The sequence below is a fragment of the Podarcis cretensis genome (genome assembly GCF_951804945.1).
Source record: "Podarcis cretensis genome assembly, chromosome: 3".
Taxonomy (NCBI): Eukaryota; Metazoa; Chordata; class Lepidosauria; order Squamata; family Lacertidae; genus Podarcis; species Podarcis cretensis.
Genome location: NC_137172.1, coordinates 27,907,046 through 27,928,495, shown reverse-complemented (window position 1 = coordinate 27,928,495; position 21,450 = coordinate 27,907,046). Strand labels below are relative to the sequence as shown.

The 21,450-nt window shown below is 41.2% G+C and overlaps 2 protein-coding genes and 2 long non-coding RNA genes across 6 annotated transcripts in view; 3 read left to right on the top strand and 1 right to left on the bottom strand.

Annotated features, from left to right (window-relative positions):
• Positions 1 to 21,450, top strand: part of LOC307211831 (spermatogenesis-associated protein 7 homolog) — a 150,811-nt gene that overhangs the window by 91,317 nt on the left and 38,044 nt on the right. The window lies entirely within an intron of this gene.
• CENPF (centromere protein F) overlaps positions 1 to 21,450 on the bottom strand; it is a 32,293-nt gene that overhangs the window by 10,642 nt on the left and 201 nt on the right. Inside the window, exons 2-12 of one of the 2 annotated variants that reach the window (XM_079968367.1) lie at positions 17,503 to 17,698; positions 16,689 to 16,885; positions 16,330 to 16,439; positions 14,398 to 14,495; positions 13,782 to 14,073; positions 12,191 to 12,393; positions 11,356 to 11,481; positions 10,289 to 10,387; positions 9,425 to 9,547; positions 4,601 to 4,736; positions 903 to 4,033 (exon numbers count right to left, since the gene is read on the bottom strand). In XM_079968367.1, the coding sequence (XP_079824493.1) occupies positions 903 to 4,033; positions 4,601 to 4,736; positions 9,425 to 9,547; positions 10,289 to 10,387; positions 11,356 to 11,481; positions 12,191 to 12,393; positions 13,782 to 14,073; positions 14,398 to 14,495; positions 16,330 to 16,439; positions 16,689 to 16,885; positions 17,503 to 17,664 (4,677 nt within the window). In that variant the 5' untranslated portion in view covers positions 17,665 to 17,698. The remainder of the gene's footprint in view (positions 1 to 902; positions 4,034 to 4,600; positions 4,737 to 9,424; positions 9,548 to 10,288; positions 10,388 to 11,355; positions 11,482 to 12,190; positions 12,394 to 13,781; positions 14,074 to 14,397; positions 14,496 to 16,329; positions 16,440 to 16,688; positions 16,886 to 17,502; positions 17,699 to 21,450) is intronic. The other variant, XM_079968368.1, reaches the window with a different exon arrangement.
• On the top strand, positions 11,244 to 13,844 carry LOC307212116. The gene is made up of 3 exons (XR_013836841.1): positions 11,244 to 11,361; positions 11,666 to 11,698; positions 13,720 to 13,844. It is a non-coding gene; the product is annotated as an uncharacterized lncRNA (long non-coding RNA).
• Positions 18,446 to 21,447, top strand: LOC307212104. 2 transcript variants are annotated; one of them, XR_013836829.1, is made up of 3 exons: positions 18,446 to 18,573; positions 19,765 to 19,932; positions 21,239 to 21,447. It is a non-coding gene; the product is annotated as an uncharacterized lncRNA (long non-coding RNA). The 2 variants fall into 2 exon arrangements; XR_013836830.1 differs by having other exon boundaries at positions 19,224 to 19,932.

Below are 21,450 nucleotides of genomic sequence, written 5' to 3'. Positions count from 1 at the left end.
CTGCTCACATGACCCGGAAGCTGTACGCTGGTTCCCTCTGCCAATAAAGCGAGATGAGCGCCGCAACCCCAGAGTCAGCCACGACTGGACCTAATGGTCAGGGGCCCCTTTACCTTTACCTCGGGTTAAGTACTTAATTTGTTCCAGAGGTCCGTTCTTAACCTGAAACTGTTCTTAACCTGAAGCACCACTTTAGCTAATGGGGCCTCCTGCTGCCGCCGGAGCATTATTTATGTTCTCATCCTTAAGCAAAGTTCTTAACCTGAGGTACTATTTCTGGGTTAGCGGAGTCTATAACCTGAAATGTCTGTAACCCGAGGTACCACTGTATATGAAAGAACCTGGAACTGAAATACTAATATTTAGCAACCTTGGCATACTCAACAAGATTGCTTTTTTGCTGTCAAGCATACTCTTTTTCCCTCTCATGCTCAGGGAAGGACAGAATTTAACTGACAATAATGGCCATAAATTGAGGCTTTAAAAATGAGTAAGTTGATGCGAAGCTCTTCTTTCAGAATTCGGATACAAAACCAAATCTTTATGTATCTTGATTCACACTGTTTCTTAGAATACAGAAACTACAGCATTTCAAGGCTGTCAAAATAGTTTCAAATTGGGTGCGTGTGAAAGAAATAAGTTTTAAAACAGGGATAGTTAACATGGTGCCCTACAGATGTTGTTAAACTACAACTCCCATCAGCCCCAGCCAATATGGCCAAGGGTCAGGGATGATGGGAGTTGAAGTCCAACAAAACATATGAAGTTAGCCACCATGCTTTTTGAACAGCCTTTGCTCCCAGTCTAAAGAGACTTCCTCCCTTCCCTCCCAGAACAGTACACATGGGTAATCTATTGAACATACATGCAAAACTGCATGATAAGAAATGAGGCACACTTACGTGTTCAGTGTCAACACAAAGCAGTGACTGAGAACCTAAATCAAGGCCATGCAGTGGTTCCTCTAGTTCCTGAGGCAACAGGTCAGGATGTTTCTTCTCGGCTGGCAATTTAGATGCCACCTGCAAGACCACATCATTAAGTTTTTGTTGCCACTGTTTGCTTTCCGATATATTTTGCTTTTGGAGACCATCAACTTCCTTCCTTACAGAAAGGAGCAGCTCTTGTATCTTTTGTATCTCTTCATCTTCAAGATTTTTATGCGACTCAAATGAGTCTTCAAGCATCCTGAAGGACTTCTCATAAGCCTCACGTAGGAGGTGTTTGACTCTCTTTTTTAAATGATGTCTTTCAGACATGGTACGCCCCTGCTTCATGATACAGGCCCATGTGTCACTGTCATTCCCTTCTGAAAGAAAGTGGCCGTGTTCCTCAGGGGTACTTTCTAGATCAGCCTGTTTGTTACTATTTAGGTCACTTATTTCATTTGACGGTCTGTACTGATCAGAGTCGATATCAGATTCCATAAGAGTTGAACTTGTACACGAGGAGATTTTGCTACAAGAAGGAAATTTCATGGGGAACTTTTCACCCGAATCAAATTCTTCATTCATTAGAAGAGGGGTTACCTGCGTTGTGAAGGAAGAATTAGTGACTTGGTCGAGGCTGGTTGATAGTGCAGCATTTTCTTCCTTGAGCATGTCAATATAGCTTTGCAGCTCTGATATTTTGGCGGCCATACCTGAGTGCTGCTCTTGCAAGCTGCTATATTCATTTTTCAAAGAGAAGATTTTTTCCTTGACCCCGTCAAAGTGTATTTTAATTTCTTTGCTGGATGGCTTCAAACCTTTGCAGTCAAGTCCACCACAACATTCCAGAGCTATTAAGGGTACTCGCTCAATATCAGATTGTGCTGCTATTTTAATGTGATCTATTAAACCACCAGAAAAAGCAGCGCTCTCTTCTGCTACATTATTAATTCTGCCGATGAGCTCCTCTGCCATTGCGCCTGTGATGCATTTCAATTGAGTGTCTTTCAGCTGTGATGCTAATGTTGACTTTTCGATCTGCAGGTGTTCGAACATTTTCTCCAACTCATTGAGCTTGCTCATTGTCATGTGTAGGGAAGCTACTAATCGGACATAATCACTTTGGCTGGGCGTCAGATCATGAGGAACTGACGAACACTTGGCATCTATCTGTCCACTAAAGTTGTCCTTGGAAACAGCATTGAAATGGGTTGCTGATTGGTCGTTCCCTTCCCCTTCTGTAAGCTCAAAATACGGATTTTCCACATCTTTAAGAGCTTGCAGTTCGTGGTTCAGCCTCTCTCTCTCCATTTCGTTTTCTTCCAGTTTCATTTCCATAGTTCTCAGAGCACTCTCCAGCTGCTTTACTTGATCAGCATAGTTCTCTACTGAGGCCTCTCTATCCTCAAGGTCCATCTGAAGCAGCTCTAGCTGAACCTGAAATTTATTCAGTTCCTCCTCCTTTTCTTCCGCAGATCCTCTCAGATGTCCCAGCGAAGTCTTCTCCACAGGAAAGCCACCAGCTGTACGTTCGTCCCTTATTTTCAGTTCCTTGACAAGTTCCTCGTTCTCTTGCAGCAACACATCGTTATGACGCTGCATTTTATTAAGTGCTGCCCTTTCCTGTCCTAGAATCTCAGGTTCTTCAGGTACTGCCTGCATTTTTTCAAGCTGCTGAAGCAAAGCGTTATTTTTCTTCTCCAAGGACATGACCTTACACTTCAGCTCCTCGTGTTTGTTCATGAGCTGCTTCTCCCGCTCTTCAAATGTGGCTTTCTCCACTTCAGAATGGCATGCTTGCTCCTTTAAAGCACATTCTAAGTTCTTCTTCTCTGCTTCCACTGATCCACATTTCCTTTTTGATTCTTCTTCGGCTTTAGACAGCAACAAGCTTTTCTCTCTATGTCGTTCTGACAGCTCCAAGAGGCTTTCCTCCCTCTCCTTCTGGCTTCTGAACGGATGGAAGTTTGTCTGCATTAAGTCTAGATTTCTTTGCTCTAGGGCACTGATATCAATCTTAAGGCTGAGATTTTCATCACTAACTCCTTCAATTAGCTTTTTATTTAAGGATATTGGTGCCAACGCATCTGGTTCCTTGTGGCTAACTGTTTGAGGTGTAACTTTCAGCTGCTGCACTGTATCCTCAAGGAAAGAGTTACTGCTTCTTAAATCCAGAATCTCTGCTTGCTGCCTATCTGATTCTGCAGTCAGTGCTTGCAATGTCTTGCTTTTCTCCTCGAGAGCCTGTAAAGTCCTAGTGACCAAGTCCTGCTTTTCGGAAACAGCTGCTTCCAACTCACTTATGCGCTTTTCCTTCTCCCTAACAAAATCTTTATGCCTTTGCTCTGCTGCAGCCAGTTTTCTTTCTGTCTCATCTCTGGCTTGGGCCAGCTCCTCACATTGTTTCTGGAGGCTGGATTTTAACTGCACGTGGGAAGCTAAGGATGTTTCCAAAGAGGCCATACATCTGTCCTTTTCCAACATTTCATCTGCTACCGTCTCCAGTGTTTTCTGTAGAACATCCACTTGTTTGGTGAACTCAGATAATTTCAGCGAATTGTTCTCTCTCTCTTTCCTGTGTTTTTCCTCAGATGCTGCTGTTTTATCCTGAAGTTCATTGTGGGCTTTTCTTTCTGCTTCTAGTTCTGCTGTTTTGTCTTCCACCACAGCTTTGAGATTTCTAATCTCCACACAAAGGTTTTCATTCGTACCTTCTAAAGCTTTTACTCTCTCGTTACTTTTAAGTTGTTCGGTCATTAAGGCCCTTTCCAGGCTGCAAATCTTGCTCATCAAATCTTCTTTTTCTAAAACAAGTTCATTTATGAGTTGCCCACTTTCTTTTTTCCACTGGGAAAGAACCTCAACCTCTTTTTTAAGTTCTTCACACTCTGTAAGAACTTTCTGCAAAGCTTCCAGATCCTCCAGTTTTACAGTGAGCTCTTCAATGGTGTTTTCTTTGTGCTTCAGAAGCTGCTGGAGAGAATCTCGTTGGTTTTCCAATTCAGAAATAGCAAGTTTCATTTTCTCCAAAGTGAGAGGATTCTCTTGTTTGCTCAGATTCTCTTCAAGTAGTTTTAACTCTTTTTCCAGAGAGCAATTTTTTTCTGCAATCCAAGTGATTGAAAGAAAAGGGGAAGTATTTAATTTGCAAAAAGTAAGATTCCTTTATTCTCTTTATTAGTGTTATTCGTTAATTTTATCTATTTTATCCCACTTGTTCTCATCTGGTGACTTAAAAGTTTACACAAACACACCTGGATCTTATCTTTTTCCCTGTACACTGCAAAACATAATGCATATTGCATAGAACTCTAGCCCAATGGTTGCCATTAATTTGATTTTGAATTGATTTTAGAATGAATTGACTTTAGAATGCATTTCAATTAATTGATTGTGATTTTATGTAAACTGTGTTACTTTTATTGTTGTTAGCCGCTCTCAGCCCGGCTTTGGCTGGGGAGGGTGGGATATAAATAAAAATTATTATTATTATTATTATTATTATTATTATTATTATTATTTTATCCAGTTATCGAAAACTACAATGGTCGCCCAAGCTGCTTACAACATGCTAAACAAGATTTAACTCAGTATATGCTATACAGAGGGACCTCAAAACACAAAATAAGGTTTGGAATGGGAAGGAAACCTAATAAAAATTGATGACTCACTTTTCATATCTTCAATGACGTTTTGACTCTGCTGCAGAAGTCGTTTGGTTACACAGAGCTCTTCTTTTAACTGACAGATTTCTTGCAACTGTTGAGCCGACTGGCAGTGAAGGAGGCCATTTTGCTTCTTTGTTTCCTTGGACAGAAAGAATTAAACAAAGAATAGGCTACCTTTGGCTAAGGTTCTTTGACTCACTGGGCCAGCTGAGACATTCCGAGTTTGCTAAACCATAGTTTACCAAGCCAGGAACTAGCAGCGGGTCTTCTCCCCTTGCTCAGCAATCTTGGGTAGCCAATCCCTTCCTTTTGTACTAGTTCTCAGAAGCTTAAACCACACTTCCCCCATTATGCCCAAAATGGGGGACTATGGTTTAATGTCGGTTTACTACCCATCATTTAAGATCCTGGTTAATAAGCTGACCTTCAAACCACAGTTCCTTGCTTTCAGACATAATGGAAGTAGGATCAATGTGCTGAGAAAAGGAGGAGAGCATGCATAGACAACTCCAGCTTGCTAAAGTATAGCCATTACTTGCAGGGAACTATTAAATTGCAAATAGAGGGTCCAGTAAGAAATAAAACAAAAACAACTGCTGAGAAGGCTTTACTAGGAAAAATATCAAGGGAGATGAAGTCTCCAATGTGATTTCAGGCACAACAGTGACCTTGAACCATACTTTCTTTTCTTTCTGGATGTATAGCCTACCATCCAAGCCCAAACATATAATTCAGGCACTTTACATGTAAGAACGTTGCAATTATCTAGCCGGCTATACCTTTTCAGGTCGTCTGGCCCACACAGTCCCATCATCAGGAGAAGAGTAGAAACGGCTGTGGCTAATTGACTTGCCTCCCAGCCCACAGACCAAGATAAGAGGGCTGCTGAAATGAAGGCCTTTAGGGATCGCCGTGAGGGCGCCAACCCCTTTAATTTTGAACTGTTGAATGCATTATCCGGTAGGAGTAAGTGTGTGATGTATTATTATTGGGCAGTAGCTAGAACTGCATTTTTGCCGCCCCGAGCAACTGTCTCGATTCTCATGCACTTGTGCGTTTCAGAGCTGCTTAATACCGCTCAGCGTGAGAGATTGAACCGAACCCTGCATTGGAAAGAGACAGGAAGGAGGGGTGGAAGTGTTGCTCTTTATATACTATATGGCCTTAGTCTGAGGTGGGTGAATGAGCTGGTTGTCAATTATGCTCAATGCTGCTATGTATTTTTGTAGACCAGATGTTTGCTTTGTAATAAATGGTTGGCTGGGAATTAGCTTTGTTATCTGTATGCCTGGTGGGAATACATGAGTGAGACTAGGAGGACTGCTAAGGGTGTATTTTGGAGAGGTTGCCACGGTGTGAGGGGTGGTTAGGAGTGTAGGCACAGCTTCTACTCCAGTTATTTCGTTTAGTTTCCAATGATGCTGTTTAGTGGAGTTTTACTGTATTTTTTATATTTAAGAAAATGCTTTCTTTTCCTGATAATACATTGGTTGAAATGCGTTATTTTGTATTTGACCTTCATCTGTAAGGTTTTATGTTGATGCTTTTGCAGTGCTTCCTTTGAAGCTTTAAGTTAGGTTGTGGAGCGCTTTGGGGTATTTTTTGTTTGTTTTTTAAATACAAAGCAGTACAGAAATTATTTAAATAGTAAGTAAATAATTATTGGAGTAAACCTTACCAGTCCAGACATGGTCTACATGCTTTGGACTGTATCAAGCTGGTCTGTAGGGCTAACGTCTCTAAAATGCGAAAGGAACTTGAAGCTACACTAGCTGCTTAAGACACACCCACTCTAAATGTAAATCCCAACTAATGTCTGCCAGATGCAATGATGTCCCTCAGTGTATTCCAAGAAAAAAAGAGAGAAGAGTTACCCTGAAATGTGCTTAGAATCATTTAAAGGTTTATAGTCCTCAATGTGGTGTATTTTTCATCTTTGTTGGAAGCTGCCCAGAGTGGCTGGGGAAACCCAGCCAGATGGGCGGGGTACAAATAATAAATTATTATTATTATTATTATTATTATTATTATTATTATTATTATTATTATTTTAGAAAGGAAAAAAACCACAAAAATATGTTACATATATAATACAAAGACAACTGCACAACATCGGGACCATAATTTTACAAATAGTTCAAGACAGTATTCACTGAAATATAAGGCTTCTCCCTGTGGGTTAAACCACTGTGCCGCTTGGGCTTGCCAATTGAAAGGTCGGCGGTTTGAATCCCCGCATTGGGGTAAGAACATCAAAGTGCAAGTATGGCCATATGACTCGGAGAAACTGTCTGCAGACAAACGCCGGCTCCCTCGGCCTTTAAAGCGAAATGAGAACCGCAACCCCAGAGTCATTTGTGACTGGACTTAATTGTCAGGGGTCCCTTTACCTTTACTCTCTCCCTATCTGAACTAAGTAGATAAAAAAGATGCAAAAGAGAATGACGACTTCCTGACATCTAGAGGTTCTACACACATCTGAGCAATTCAGCTGTGGGAAACAAAAAACACATTTTATGCTATGTACTTTCTGGCTTAGAAGGCTTCTGAAAAGAAGCCATGTTTGGTCCAGTAGCCCAATTCCACCACACTTTTCCACAAACACAAATAACCTTCTCCTCCATCAAGCAAGAGTTATCGGTTGACAACTGCCCTATCATTTCTTATACACCAAGAGAACGGCAGCAGAAATATTATCACACTGGCAGGCTACAGCTGACAGGCAGTGCACTCTAAGCAGCTGCCAAGTGGCATATGCTAAGTAAGGAAACCTCTAGCCTGTTATAAATTATGCCAGGACAAGGGGGTTTTGCAGGTCAAAAAGAGGGGGGGGGGCATATCAGAGAACCACAACCCAATCACGGCCCCTTTAGTGCTTAATGGAAGAGGGAAACTCGGCAGCCAAAGGTCTCTGAGTTAAAACTGCTATCAGAGACAGGGTTAGAACTCATGGAGGCTTTGGGGCCAGGTCTTTTTGGCAGAAAGCAGGTATCTCGCAGATAGATAAATCAAAAGCTAGCTGCCCTCCTGCACAGAAGATCCTAAACACACGATCGCCTTGCATCTAAACTCTTCCCCAGGAAGGAGTGTGAAACAATTTGGAGCACTCTGCACTGAACCTTGAAAGCATTAGAAGAAAAAAGAACTGGCCCCTGTCATCATAACTCTCTCTCTCTTGGGAAGCAAAAATAAAAAGCCAGTTCCTAAAGAAAATGGCACGTACAAACACATACCGCCCACTCCTGAGCTGCTAAGATAACAGATGGCATTGGCAGGGCTTTGTTGGTCTCGAGCCCTCAATTATCCATCTAGTTACTACTAGCAGATGGGCACCAAACACACCAAAGCCAAATTTAAGAGAAGGGACAACCAGGATGGGAAGCATAAGCTGGAAATTTGCTGGCAAAGCAGGTCTGTATTTCCAGCTATTTAAGCAAATCAGCCCGAGAGCAAGATTAAACTTGTTGTTGCTTCTGCTCATCACCCGTCCTCCCCGCACACCCCGTGCCGCAACCCCCGCTCAGCTCCCATAAGAAAGAGAAGAGGCAAACTGCAGCGCCAACGTTTCCCACACAAGTGCCCAAATGCAAAAGCTCAGGGTTTTTCTGACTTTTTTTTTTTTGATGCGCAGCGCATAATGAGCATCCTGCAGTTAAAGGCTCCTTAACAGTTTTAAGCACAAGCATAAGGACCATTAGCCGGCGATTTAAAAAGCGCTGCTGGAATACGATCACGGTCAAGTGGCTTAAATGGATGCAGAGAGCAATGGGGCTTTGCATCCTGTGTGATTATCATTAGGGGCCGGACCAATAAGCTCATGGGACTTTGACAGAAGACATGAGCTCTGGCCTTCATCATCAAACTGTGCGCAAGGACGCAACGAGATACTCTTTTATCCCCCCCCCCAGCTTGGCTTTTCTCCTCCCACATCCCAGTTCTCCCAGTGATGCTACCAGCAGGCACATCACCATAACTGTCAACATTTCCCTTTTTTTAAAGGAAATTTCCCTGATTCCGAATAGGATTCCTCGCAAGAAAAAGGAAAAGTTGACAGCTATGCATATCACTCTTTTGAGATGACAGGTGCAAGGAGCTGTAGGCTCCGTTAACGTTTGCCGGAGCCTCTTATTAATGATGGGATCCTGCAGTGAGCCCCTCCCCAATAACAGCTTAGGTAGCCGGGGGTCTGGCAAAACCTCAGCCAGTCTGGGAGCCTGGGCATTGTGTGGACCGGAGGCTCTGCAGCAGCAATGAAGTCTGCTGCATTTCACTGGATGGGAAGCAGTCACAGGCGTTTCCAGACGGATCTGCAACTTGCCCCATTTGGCTGAATGCACCAGTAACAAGGGAAGAAGATACCTCACAAAAGCCTCCTGGATGCCACCTTTCGAAGTCTCTCCAGAGGTTTGGAGGGGATTCCTACAGAAAACTGTGGGCTGTGTTTCACGGGACTATAGTGGGAGTGGCTAAATAATTTCAAGTTTGCAGGAACAGTACACTTCACCTAACCAAGTCCTTCGCTGCAGCTTGCAAGTTCAAATATATATTGGCTGATGGTCGATACACAGTCATAAGGCAAAAACCTCCATTATCTCTCGCCACTAACACTTGCGCTCTCTCTGGCTTGCAGATCGCGGCTGGCAGCCATTCTGACTGCTCTGGGCCAGGTCACAGTGATATTGTTAACTGTGCAGTCGATGGGTCATGCACTGTCCTGCTCCTAAATATATCTCTTCTTTGCCAGAACTGAAAGGGCAAGTGGGATTCACATCAGCGACACCAGGCCATGGGTCGTAAATATGCAATTATTCCTGTAATTCTGTTTACCTCACAGGCTTTTTTCAGTTCGCTTTCCTTCAGCTGCATTGCCTGAGTAGCCTGGTCCGCTCGACTCAACTTCTGTGAAAAATCATCAACCTTTTTTTCCAATTGCTGCTTTGCAGACTTGGTCTAAAGGGGGAAAGATGGCACGTTTTACTTTGCAGCCACGTGTGACATTAAACGACACGGAAATATTCTCAGTGCAGCTGGGGATTCACAGAAGAGGCCACTTAGAAGCATGTTTTTGGAGGTCAGTGACTGGGATGATGAGGAGGTCTAGAAACCTATGAGGAACGTTTGTTGAGCCTGGAGAAGACTAAGGGGAGAAGATAGAAGACAGAGCCGACTTGTTGCTTAAGAGAACAGGCCTAGAACCAAGGCAGATTTCTGCTCAGCATTAAGAGAGCCAGGGTGGTCTAGTGCCCAGGACCTGGGAGACCAGGGTTCAAATCCCCACTCGGCCATAAAGTTCATTGGGTGACCTCAGGCCACTCACTATCTCTCAGCCTAGCCTACCTCACAGGGTTGCTGTGAGGGAAAAATGCAGAGGGGGGTATGTGCGCCACCTTGAGCTCCCTGGAGAAAAAAGTGGGATATAAATGTAATAAAAATACTAAATTAAAAAATAATTAATTAATTAAAGAGCTCTTGGTGAACCAAACAGCCTCAGGAAGTGGCGAGCTGTCCCTTACTGGAGTTATTTCAGCAATGGCTGGATGGTTTTTTGTTTTTTTATTATTAAAAAAATGTCATTGACTTGAAAGATTCATGCGCTGAGGGAGCTGCACAAGATCACCTCCAAGATCCCATCCGACTCTATAAAGTTCTAGGATCCCTCCCCCTTACCAGCCATGTTTAAAAACTACCTACTTTCTCGAGTTCTGCTTGAAGAAGATTGTAGTTGTTCTTGGCTTGATGCAGTTCCCCTTGCAATTTCATTTTCACCTGATTGAGCTGGAGAGATGCTTCCTAAAACAACGTTAGGGAAAACCAAAATGATTATAAACCAGGAATGTGGTAAATTCTCAGATATTCCTAACCTGATCTCAGGTGGTGAAGGAAAAGGGGAAAAAAATGGGTGAAACTTCCCAGTTGCTATGCACCCTGAAGACCTGCATGTCTTTTTGCTGGTGAGCCTTTTACTAAGAAGGGAACAATGAGGAAACTGGAATATATAAATAGATATTTTCTACTGCTCCACTTCAGTCTTTTTCATTATGATTCTGTTGACAAGAAGGGTGGGAAGGATTCAATTGCATATACAATTCACTGAATCGCATCTATGGCCTGTAAAACTAGTACCATCAGCCCAGTGGGGCTTTAGAGACTTAATTTTTCTTGAACAGCTGCCCTCCTATGGCAAATTGCTTTGGAAACCAGAAGAGTTTCAAAAGCAGCTTGTGACATGGCATGAAGGTTAGGAGTTCAAAGGAAAAAAAGGGGGGAAAGCAAAAACTCCACTGAAATTGCACACCCTGCATGTTAGCTTACGTAGGTGTGTGGATCCTAGCCTAAGTAGGCAACATTGGAGGACGTAGGAGAGAAATCAAATGTATCTGCTGGTATGCAACTTGTGGCAGGAACGAAAGAAATATTAAGGAGCAGGGCAGATTAAAGCTGCAACCCTATGCACGCTTATTTGGAAGGTAAAAAGAAGCATTTTTTCCATGGACTGAAATGGGAATATATATTTTTATATTTACTGCTGGTCTTCATTCTTAAAAGAAATGCAAATCTTCGTTAAACCTGATAGTCCTGGTATTTTGAAAGATGCCCAAGAAATCAAGAAACAAGCCGATAAACAGGCTGTTCACCTGTGGATGTGGGCTGATGGAAGTGCGATGCAGGACTGAACATTAGCAGGATCCTTCCAGGGACCCATGGGCTCCCCCAACCCCCCTTTCACTTGTGAAAATTTCCCCCTTCCCTGGCTTTACCTCCTGGTACTCTTTCTCTTTCTCTTTCATTTTCTGTTGCAAAGAGTGTTGGGCTCTTTCAAAATTTTGTCTCTGGCAGTTCAGCTCCTCTGAAAGCCTTTTCACCTTTTCCTCGGATGCGGTGTGCTATAAAACGAGTAATTTCAATATCACAAGGGTTAGAATTATCTGGAACTAATATGAGCTGAATTAAATTATAGCTGGACAGGGGGGGAACAGTAGAGCATCTTAGAATAAAACAAATAAGAGTGAATGATTTATAGATGAATAATTGTGAAGCATGATTGTAAGGAAGTTGTCACCCTCACAGAGCAATGGGAAAGACTACGTTTCACCTGCTCAGGTAGGATTGCTGTTAAAATGCTTTTTTCCCAGTTCTTGCTAGCAAAGACAACAACTCAACAGATATAGCCATATTTCAGTATATGGCATAATGGAAGACTTAAAATTAGGGCCGGGATTTTATTTTATTTTTTGGTTGGTTGGTTGGGGGGAGAGGGGGAGAGAGAGGGAGAGAGAAAGAGAAAGAGAGTTGGCCAGTCAATCCCAAATTTAAAATCATATTAAGCACCAAACTAGATTAATTAGATGGCATAATGGATAACAGAGTTGAATTCCACTACATCAGGCTTGCATAGGTAACGTCGGGAGGGTGGTTCCATGGTTCTGCTCCACATCAACCACTACTGAAGTCCACTGAAAAGCATTGCTTCAGCAGATATCAGATTATATGAATGTCTCCCCAATATCAGATCCACAAAAGTATACAATGAGTGTTGTGCATGCATGTGGGAAATGCCTCTTAAAAAGTCTAATATTTAAGAAAGAACCTTACCAGATTCATGGTCTGGTCAAGTTGTGCGTTAATTCTAGTTACTTCGTTTCTACTCTTGTTCAGAGTTTTATCTTTTTCTGTCGACTCCATTTTCATATGTTCCAGCTGCAGCTTAGTTTCCTGAAGTTTAGCCGTGGTTGATTTCAAATCCCGTGTTTGAATCTGCAGATTACGTTCCAGTTCTTGAATTCTGGATCTTAACTCTGTATATACACAAACGTTTGAATAATATAGTGTTGCTTCATATACCTTGGACACAGTTTGCTTGCTTCTCTACAGGGAGATATCGAAATCATCTCTGCATACGATTTTGTAAAATGCATTGTTAGCTTAGCTTTGTAAACACATGTGCCATGAAACCCTCTTAAAAATCATACTTAAATTCTGGCATATTATACCTATGAGTAATTTGGAACGATTATGGGGGGAAATATATTAGGTACACTTTTATGTAATAATTTAAGAGAAAATATAATGAAAATGCAATACAGGTAGTACTTAACCCCGGTCAAATTGCCAAAGATATATAAAAATAACACGAATATGTGTTGGAGGTGTAAAGAAGGAATAGGCACGTTTATCCACATGTGTTGGGAGTGCAAGAAAATAAGAGAATTTTGGGAGGTTATTTAAAATGAAATTTTAAAAAATGTTTAAATTCTCCATTAACAAAAAATCTGAGGCTCTTTTACTTGGTATTATGCCACGAGAAATTTAAAGAACTGCCCAACCCATATTTATATAGGCAACCACCGCAGCTAGGATTCTAATAGCCAAAAATTGGAAAAGCAATAACATTCCCACGAAAATGGACTGGTTAGTAAAAATGATGGAGTACTCATAGCTTGCAAATTAGCTAGGAGATTAAGAGGAAACACCATGCAAAGAGTCAATAAAGATTGGTCAATATTTAAAGACTATCTCAAAATTTATATAGAAAATACAAATCTCCTGACAGATATATAAATAAATCTAATAAATAGAGAAGTTAGACGAGAGAAAAGATGTAATTATTACAAAAGAAAAACAAAATGAGCAATATGAAATGTGCATAGATTTAATGAGTGACAAAATTACACAGTGAGACTGGCTGGAAGTCAATAATCACAGTATGTTTGCATCTTGGTTGGTAGGTAGGTAGAAGGGGTTCTGAAGGTGAGGTATGTGTTCTATGTTTCGTATGTAATATATGTAAGGTAATGTTAAGTATATATTGTTTTGTAATTTATTGATATTTATAACAAAATGGGGGGGGCTTAAATTCTTTGGAGTTCTCTAGATAGAATAATAAAAATAATAATGTTTGCAGGACACCTTTTAATGTCCTGATCTTGTGCAAGCATGTAACTCAGGGATGCAGAACAAGTAGACCCCCAGATATAGCTGGACTCCAGCTCCCATCATATCCAACTCGTGGCTGGGCTAATGGAATCCAACATCCGGAGGGCCAGCATTTGCAATCTGGAATCAGCACTACTATACTACTGTAGTGCCAGCATTGCAAGGACATCAGTTGCATTGTGTTGCAGGAGGCTAACTAACTACAAAGTTCAAGAATGAGTTCAGGTTTGTTACGATATTTGCAAGATACCTTGGTTCTGGATTTTCATCTTGTCAATGAATGAAGAGTCCTTGCAACTGTCTGAGACGCTGCTGGTGAACTCTTTCTTTGCCGATCTCCAGTCCTTGTCACTAGGAGTTGTCCCAGATTCCCAAGGAAAATGCGATGGCATTGACCCGCTGCTCACAGGAGTTTCTTGACTACTGGATAAAGGCCGGCTTGGCGTTTTCTCTTGTTGCCATGAGAACACAGAGGAGGAAGCCTGTTGCCGGGCAATTTCTCTGCGACTTATAGTACTTTCAGGATGCGAGGGGATTGTTTTCTTTTAAAAACAAAAGAAGAGAGGGAAAAAATGCTTACCTAATTGGACTGGCCTCAATACAGAAGATTCTTCAGAGAAAAAGAATTGACTACTGAGAGCTGGAACAAACAACAGAGGTCACTCTCTAGCATACTGTTCTTTATGAGGAGAATGAAAACCTCTACCCATTCATCATTCTTCAACCTATATGACAGTTTTGCTATCTGAAAGTCAACTGTGGGCTGCTTCACTATTTTGTTTAGCTTTCTTTTGGTTGAAAAACTCCACCTTTCCTATTCTGAACCAATTCTTTGTGTTAACAGCATTCTAAGCCTTGTTTCATACCATTACTTGACACTTCATGCTCTCCAGTTCAGCTTCCAACCTCCTCCTTTCTTCTGTTTCTTTGTTGTATTTTACTTGAAGCTCCTCAAACTTTGAATCTGTTCGTGCAAAAAATAAACATCTCAATAAGCTTATGAAGCAAATGCTATACGTCTCTGTGTGTCCTTATAAAAAGAACAAAGATACTGAAGTGTGATGTTTCTCAACATGGCATACTAGCAAATCATGCCATTCTGATGTAACGAGCATCCTTTACAATACATAATGGCTCTGTCTGCATACAGACACAAGCTAAAGGACTTGGATTAAGAAACCAGAGCGTGCAAAAAGCAAGAGCTTCCTGACAACTAGAAGAATGGCATCTTGTAAACCAGAAGTTCAGAATGTGTGGCCCTCCAAATATTGCTGGACTACAATTCCTCTCATCCCTGACCGTTGGTCATTCTGGCTAGGACTGATGGAAGGTACAGTCAAACAATTTCTAGAAGGCTGAAGATTCGCCATCCCTAGGGCAAACAAACCAGGTGGTACCTCTAGTTACGAACTTAATTTGTTCCGGTACCTCTAGTTACGAACTTAACCCGTTCTTAACCTGAAACTGTTCTTAACTAGAGGCGTGCTTTCATAATGGGGGCTCTTGCTGCTGCTGCGCTGCCGACACACGATTTCCATTCTCATCCTGGGGCAAAGTTCTCAACTCGAGGTAACTCTTCCAGGTTAGCGGAGTTTGTAACCTGAGGCGTTTGTAACTCGATGTACCACTGTATAGAGGACAGTCTAGTGTTATGTCTGAACCTGGGGTTGTGGTTTGTTTTTACGTAAGAAACCAACCATGAGTTAAGGCTGGCTAACAAGTATGGTTTGTTAGGGTGAAACAAACTTTTGTCCCAAGTACAGTGGTACCTCAGGTTACAGACGCATCAGGTTACAGACTCCACTAACCCAGAAATAGTACCTCGGGTTAAGAACTTTGCTTCAGGATGCGAACAGAAATTGTGCTCTGGAGGTGCGGCGGCAGCAGGAGGCCCCATTAACTAAAGTGGTACCTCAGGTTAAGAACAGTTTCAGGTTAAGAACAGACCTCCAGAACAAATTAAGTTCTTAACCCAAGGCACCACTGTACAGGCATAAGGCTAAGCTGTCCTCTTCTGGCTTGTTCATCCACTCGCACCAGAGGAGGAACAAATCAGGAGCAACTGTTTATATGCACCAGCACAATATGGTGTATTAAGCAAAGAGCCCTGGCTTACTAATTTTATGTTTGTTGAACTGTGTTAAGGAAAAAGAGTAACAAAGAACATTGGTATCCAAGTGTTGCACATTTAACGATCGTCAGAATTATGCATGCAAAAGTGAGGAAGGATAGTTGGAAACGAGGAAAGATGGAAATATTTGACAGCAAAAAGCAGTTGTTAAGCTGGACATAATGTTGAGGAAACAAGGAAATTATAGAGAAAAACTGGAGTCTGGAGGCCAGTTGGGCAATACTGTACATAAAAAGAGCATTCAAAACATAAGATACTGGGATAGATTATATTATATGTTGATATGAAGAAACTAAAGATAAAATCTAAGTTTTAAACATTATTTGTTACATTAATAAGGTTGGTTTTATTCATGTGGCATTTTGATGAAATCCGCAATATTACTGTAAATGGCTTTTTGATTTTCCAGGAAGTTTGAAAATGCTTAGGTATATGCACAATTATATATATATTTTAATAATAAAGGGTTTGTTTTTTAAGAACCTCAGTTTACCACTACATGTGAACACAGTCACTGTCTGGGCACTTTGCCCTCAAGATGAACAGGACACAATATGGATGACAGTTGGCCATGTGGGCAGGACTGCATCATTGTTAATTTTTAAAAACATACGGGTACATCTAGGAATTCTATCCATAAAGTTCTTAAGATAAAACCAAAGCATACCATTGTGACTTGGTGTTGAAGGAGCAGTGAAGTTCTTCTGTGGTGTACTATTGAAAGATATATCTGCAGCAGCAAAGGTTTTCTGGCTTTTTTCTAGTTCGTATTTGTATCTATTTTTTAATAAAAAAATAAAGGCATAGAAAGTTACCTTAATAATAAGAAATGTAAGTTTGGATTCAGACTAAATTAGTTGAACTTAGGTCACATTAAAATCGTTGGGACAAGTGAACCATGATTTCATTGTGATCCAAGCTCAAATAACTTACTTACATACTCACTTAGAAGCAAATTACCTTGCATCTAATAGAGCAAAGATGGCTAACCCCTGGTTGGGAGGAACTTGGCTCATAGAACCTCACCTTTTAAGTTCTTGTTCAAGCCTTTCAGTTTGTTTCTTGCTCGAGAGGAGTTGCCCTTCTTGAACGCTGATTTGTGTTTCTTTCACCTGAAGTTCATGAGAAAGTTTCTGCCTGGTTTTCTCTAGGCTGTCACAGAGTTCCATCAGGTTCTGGTTTTCTCTCTTGAGCGTCGCTCCTTCATTTTTTTCATTTTCCACCTAATCGGAAGAGTACACAGCCACACCCGGTATGACTTGATGTAGGTTGCTTATTTTAAAGCTATGTTTTATCATCACTTTTTTGTATTGCAGTAGATTGCTATAAGGTGTACATTCTTTGTTTTTTCAGCTTATAAATTGAGTACTGTAAGTTAGAAAGATGTTATACAAATTAAAAGTGATGAAGATGATTTTCACTGCTGTTCTGTGAAAAACCACGTCAATCAGTGGAGAAAAGTTACTATTTTTCTCTGGACTGTTTATCAATGGGATATCAACATAACATTGGAGTGGAATATGAAAAGTCTAATCTAAGTGTTAAACCAAAGCTAGCCAGTGTAGTGTCCTTGTACATAAATTATAGTGTTGTCCTTTTTAAGTTGCGCCCAAGGATAATATATGACATCCATTGTGATTCTGGCCACTGTGGCTCTTCCCCTCTCAGCTTCTAGTCATTAAACTGGTCGAACAGTAAAAACTTGCTAGAAGCAGAAATACTACATATTTCCAGTATGTGCCTTTTTAATTGAAGCAATGAAAAAATTATGAGAATATACTAGCAATATCAGATTGTCCCCTAAATTGGTGCTATATTTATATCTATATAGTTATACTACCTTCTGCTTCTGCTTTTGCAAAGCAGCCTCCAGAGACTCCAGCTGAAACTGCCTTTGCTGCCGCTCTTTTTTGAGCTTCTCAAGTTGACTTTCAAGTTCTTGAATCTTGTGAAGGGCTCTTGTGGAAAGGCCTTCCTTCCACTCTTCCACAGCCCAGCTCATCTCGTCAGATTCCAATCCCTTAAGGAACAGGAGGCTTCACAAAGAGGGGGGAAGAAAAGAAAAATAATGACCTTAAAGGCATTGCCCTTTTGAGTGTCCACAAATATTTCTCTGCTAGGCTTTGCCAAGCTGGTGCCCTCTAAATGTTTCCGACTACAACTCCTATCAGCCCAAATTATTGGAAGGGCACCAGGTTGGAAAAAACTGGTCCATATGATTGAAATAAAGGATAGATTTTTTGCCTATGAGTCTTATTTCTCAGTTATGTACTAATTTGGAAAGTGGGCAGAAGTCATTATAGGTGGAAGTATTTTTTTACATATAGAAATGTTTTCTTTTATTTGTTTTGTTATACTGTTGACTGGCTATACACGTGTGTGTGTGTGTGTGTGTGTGTGTGTAAAATAAAGTGGGCTGGTGACATGGGGCAGGCGTCTTACTTGTTCACTACAGAGACTACAGAGCTGAAGGCTGAGGTGAAAGGTGGTGCATGGGTTGAGCCCTGTTATTATTACTAATTTATATGCCACTTAACGTCAAAGCCAATTTTTAAGTGGTTTATACAAATAAAAACCAAGTACGCAAACATTTTTAAGTCATGCTGCAATCCTAACCTTCAGATGGGCCATATGGGGGAGATCAGGATGTGGCTGTGTGTTTTATTTTTATACTAATTGTTGTTGTTATTTTCTTCTTTTTATTTTCTTCTTCTCTATTTCACTTTTTGTTTTTTCTTTCACTTTTTGTTTTTCTTCTCCCTTTGGAGTCCTATGTCTGTGGCCTTTATTAAGGTCCATAGACTGCATACTCATTGAGGTAGTAGTTGGTTTATGGAGGACCCTGAGTGAGAGACAGGGAAAGGTTAGTCTCCCTGGGTGAGAGGCTGGGAGAAGAAAGGAAAGATCTCAGGTGAGAGCTGGGAAGAACTATTGTCCTCTGTGGGTGGTAAGGGCAATAAATTACTTTTAAAAGATCACTCCATACTTTACTTATTCCATTTGCATTTCCTGTAATTGCAGTTTTATTATAGGAAAATTTTAATAAAATATTTTATTTTTTATTTTTACTTTTTTTGAACTTTTTTATTCCCACAGATAATTCCTTTTCCCATCACCATCACCACCCACCACCCCTCACCCCACCTTTGTGTTAGACTTCCAGTCTACTCAACTGCAATTTCTTTCCACTTCTATTACTTTATTTCACACACCTTTAACCTAATTTCATGCTTCTTTTTCTATTACACATTGTTATCCATCTTATTTAGTATTCCAGTATTTAAAACGGAACTTGTTTATTCTAACAGGAGTTCTGATTTTTCAATATGGTTTTGCAAGTATCCTTTAAACACCTTCCAGTCCCTGTCTATCTTCTCTTATGAGATCCTTCCAATTTCTCCCATTGTTTTGGATATATTGTAGTACTCCAATAATTTGGCAAGCCACTCTATTTTTGTCGGTATAGTACCACAGTAGCCGCAAGGCTATTGATTGTGAAAAATTGGAAAAGTGGTAAAATATTTTCTTTTTTAATGATGTCGTCTATCTCCCCAGCTGAAGAGGCCTCAAGCTGGCATGGATGACCTACCCTGGCAAATCTATTGATGGTGGCTGAAGGAAAGCTCTGCTGCCCCTCTGATTAGGAGGGCAAAAAAGGGGGGGATTGTCAAGGCAGGGAGTGAGCGTGTTGGGGGCAAGCGGAGGGATAAATAAAGTTGTGCTGCAATTTCACTGGCCCCGTTCACAGAGCTCAGTGTAATTTACACCACCAAAAATGCAGGCATAATTAACACTCATCCCGAAGGAATTGACAGAAGGGCAGAAAATTAAGGTTTACAGTGCTCCTTACAACCCCTATCCCCTGGCCAGGAACAGCTAAGATGCAGCTTAACTTGCAAAGGATGCAGTGACTGTGATGACTGAGACAGTCCTAGGTGAGTCGATCGCCATCATATTTTGGCTGATCCACTATGCAGGTACGCCATTGCCAGGCACTATGTTTTAATGATCTTATATTGTTTTGATTATGTATGTCACTGTATCTTTTTTCAGTATTATGATTAATATTAATTACAATTATAACCTGCCCTTCATTCCAAAGGTGCCCAGGGCCATTCTCCATATGAGGGACTCAACACACTGTAAAAAGAAGCTGATGCTTCTTTTCTTCTGAGTAAGGCAGCATGACCCACTAACCAATGGTCCCTTAGACAACTTCTAAAAGGGGATTTGACCAATTCATGGGAGATCAGCTTATCAATGGCTTCTAGTAGGCATGATGTCTACAAAGTTCACCCAAGATCAGAGGCAGTATGACTCTCAATACCAGTCTCAAAGGAGACTGGACAAACAGATAGGTTCCCTTTCTACCAGCACTGACTTACCTACATAAATTTCCTGGTAACCTATGGTAACCAACCAAATAGTTACAGTCATACCTCATGTTACGTCCGCTTCATGTTACGTTCTTTCAGGTTACGTGCCGCAGCAACCCGGAAGTACTGGAAAGGGTTACTTCCGGGTTTCGCCGCTCACGCAAAATGACGTCACTCGCAGAAGCGGAAAATCGCAACCCGCACGTGCGCAGATGCGCTGCTGCAGGCTGCACTCTTTTCATGTTGCGAACAGGCCTCCAGAACGGATCCCGTTCACAACCAGAGATACCACTGTATTAGAAGGCAGAACAGATACATTTTTACCCTTAATGTAAAAATATATAATGAATGTGCCAGGCTTCTCCCTGGGGAGAGCATTCCAGAGATGAAGAGCCACTACAGAGAAGGCCTGTTCTTGTGTTGCCACCATCCAAACCTCTTATGGAGGAGGCACATGAAGAAGGGCCTCAGATGATGAATGCAGAGTCTGGGACGGTTTATATAGAGAGAAGGTGGACCTTGAGGCATTGCGGTCCTGAGCCATTTAAGGCTTATAGTCAAAATCAGCACTTTGAATTGGGCCCGGAAGCTAGTTTTATGTTCCTGGAATGACAAAGTGGCTTTTGAAGTAAGGTTACAGGGAACCAGACAGAGGGCCTTCTCGGTAGTAGCGCCCACCCTGTAGAACACCCTCCCTTCAGATGTGAAGGAAATAAGTAACTATCCTATCTTTAAAAGACATCTGGAGGCAGCCCTGTTCAGGGAAGTTTTTAATATTTAACACTGTATTGTTTTTAATACTTGATTGGGAGCCGCCCAGAGTGGCTGGGGAGACTCAGCCAGATGGGCGGGGTATAAATAATAAATTATTATTATTATTATTATTATTATTATTATAATATGTAAAGAGCACTTACAAAAAACAAAACAAAACCCACAAGTACTGCAAAATGCAACATTTTGAACCCTCCAAAAACTGTGTTTCCCAGACAGGTGGAGAGGGGCAGGGAGCAGTTTCCCACCGCTTTAAAATTTCCATTCATTTTAGATTTTACACCTACCTGGAAGTAAGGCTGCAATTCTATTCCCCCACTTACTTGAGAAGAAACCCCACTGGGTGCAACCAGAGTTTCTTATGAGCAGACATGTATTGAAGTGCATGGTTAAGTCTTCCCTGCAACCTTCTTTCTTTCTTTTTAGAAATCTATTGAAGAACGTCAGTGCAAACGTATGCACTTCTACTGGGGAGTAAGCCCTATGGAACTTCATGAGGCTTAAACTTCTGAACATCACATCAAATAGATAAATATCTATCTATACATGCATGCATATACACGATAAACAGATACATAAACTATACAATGAAAGCTGTGCATAACATAAAAATAATAATGCAAGACATATATTCTTCT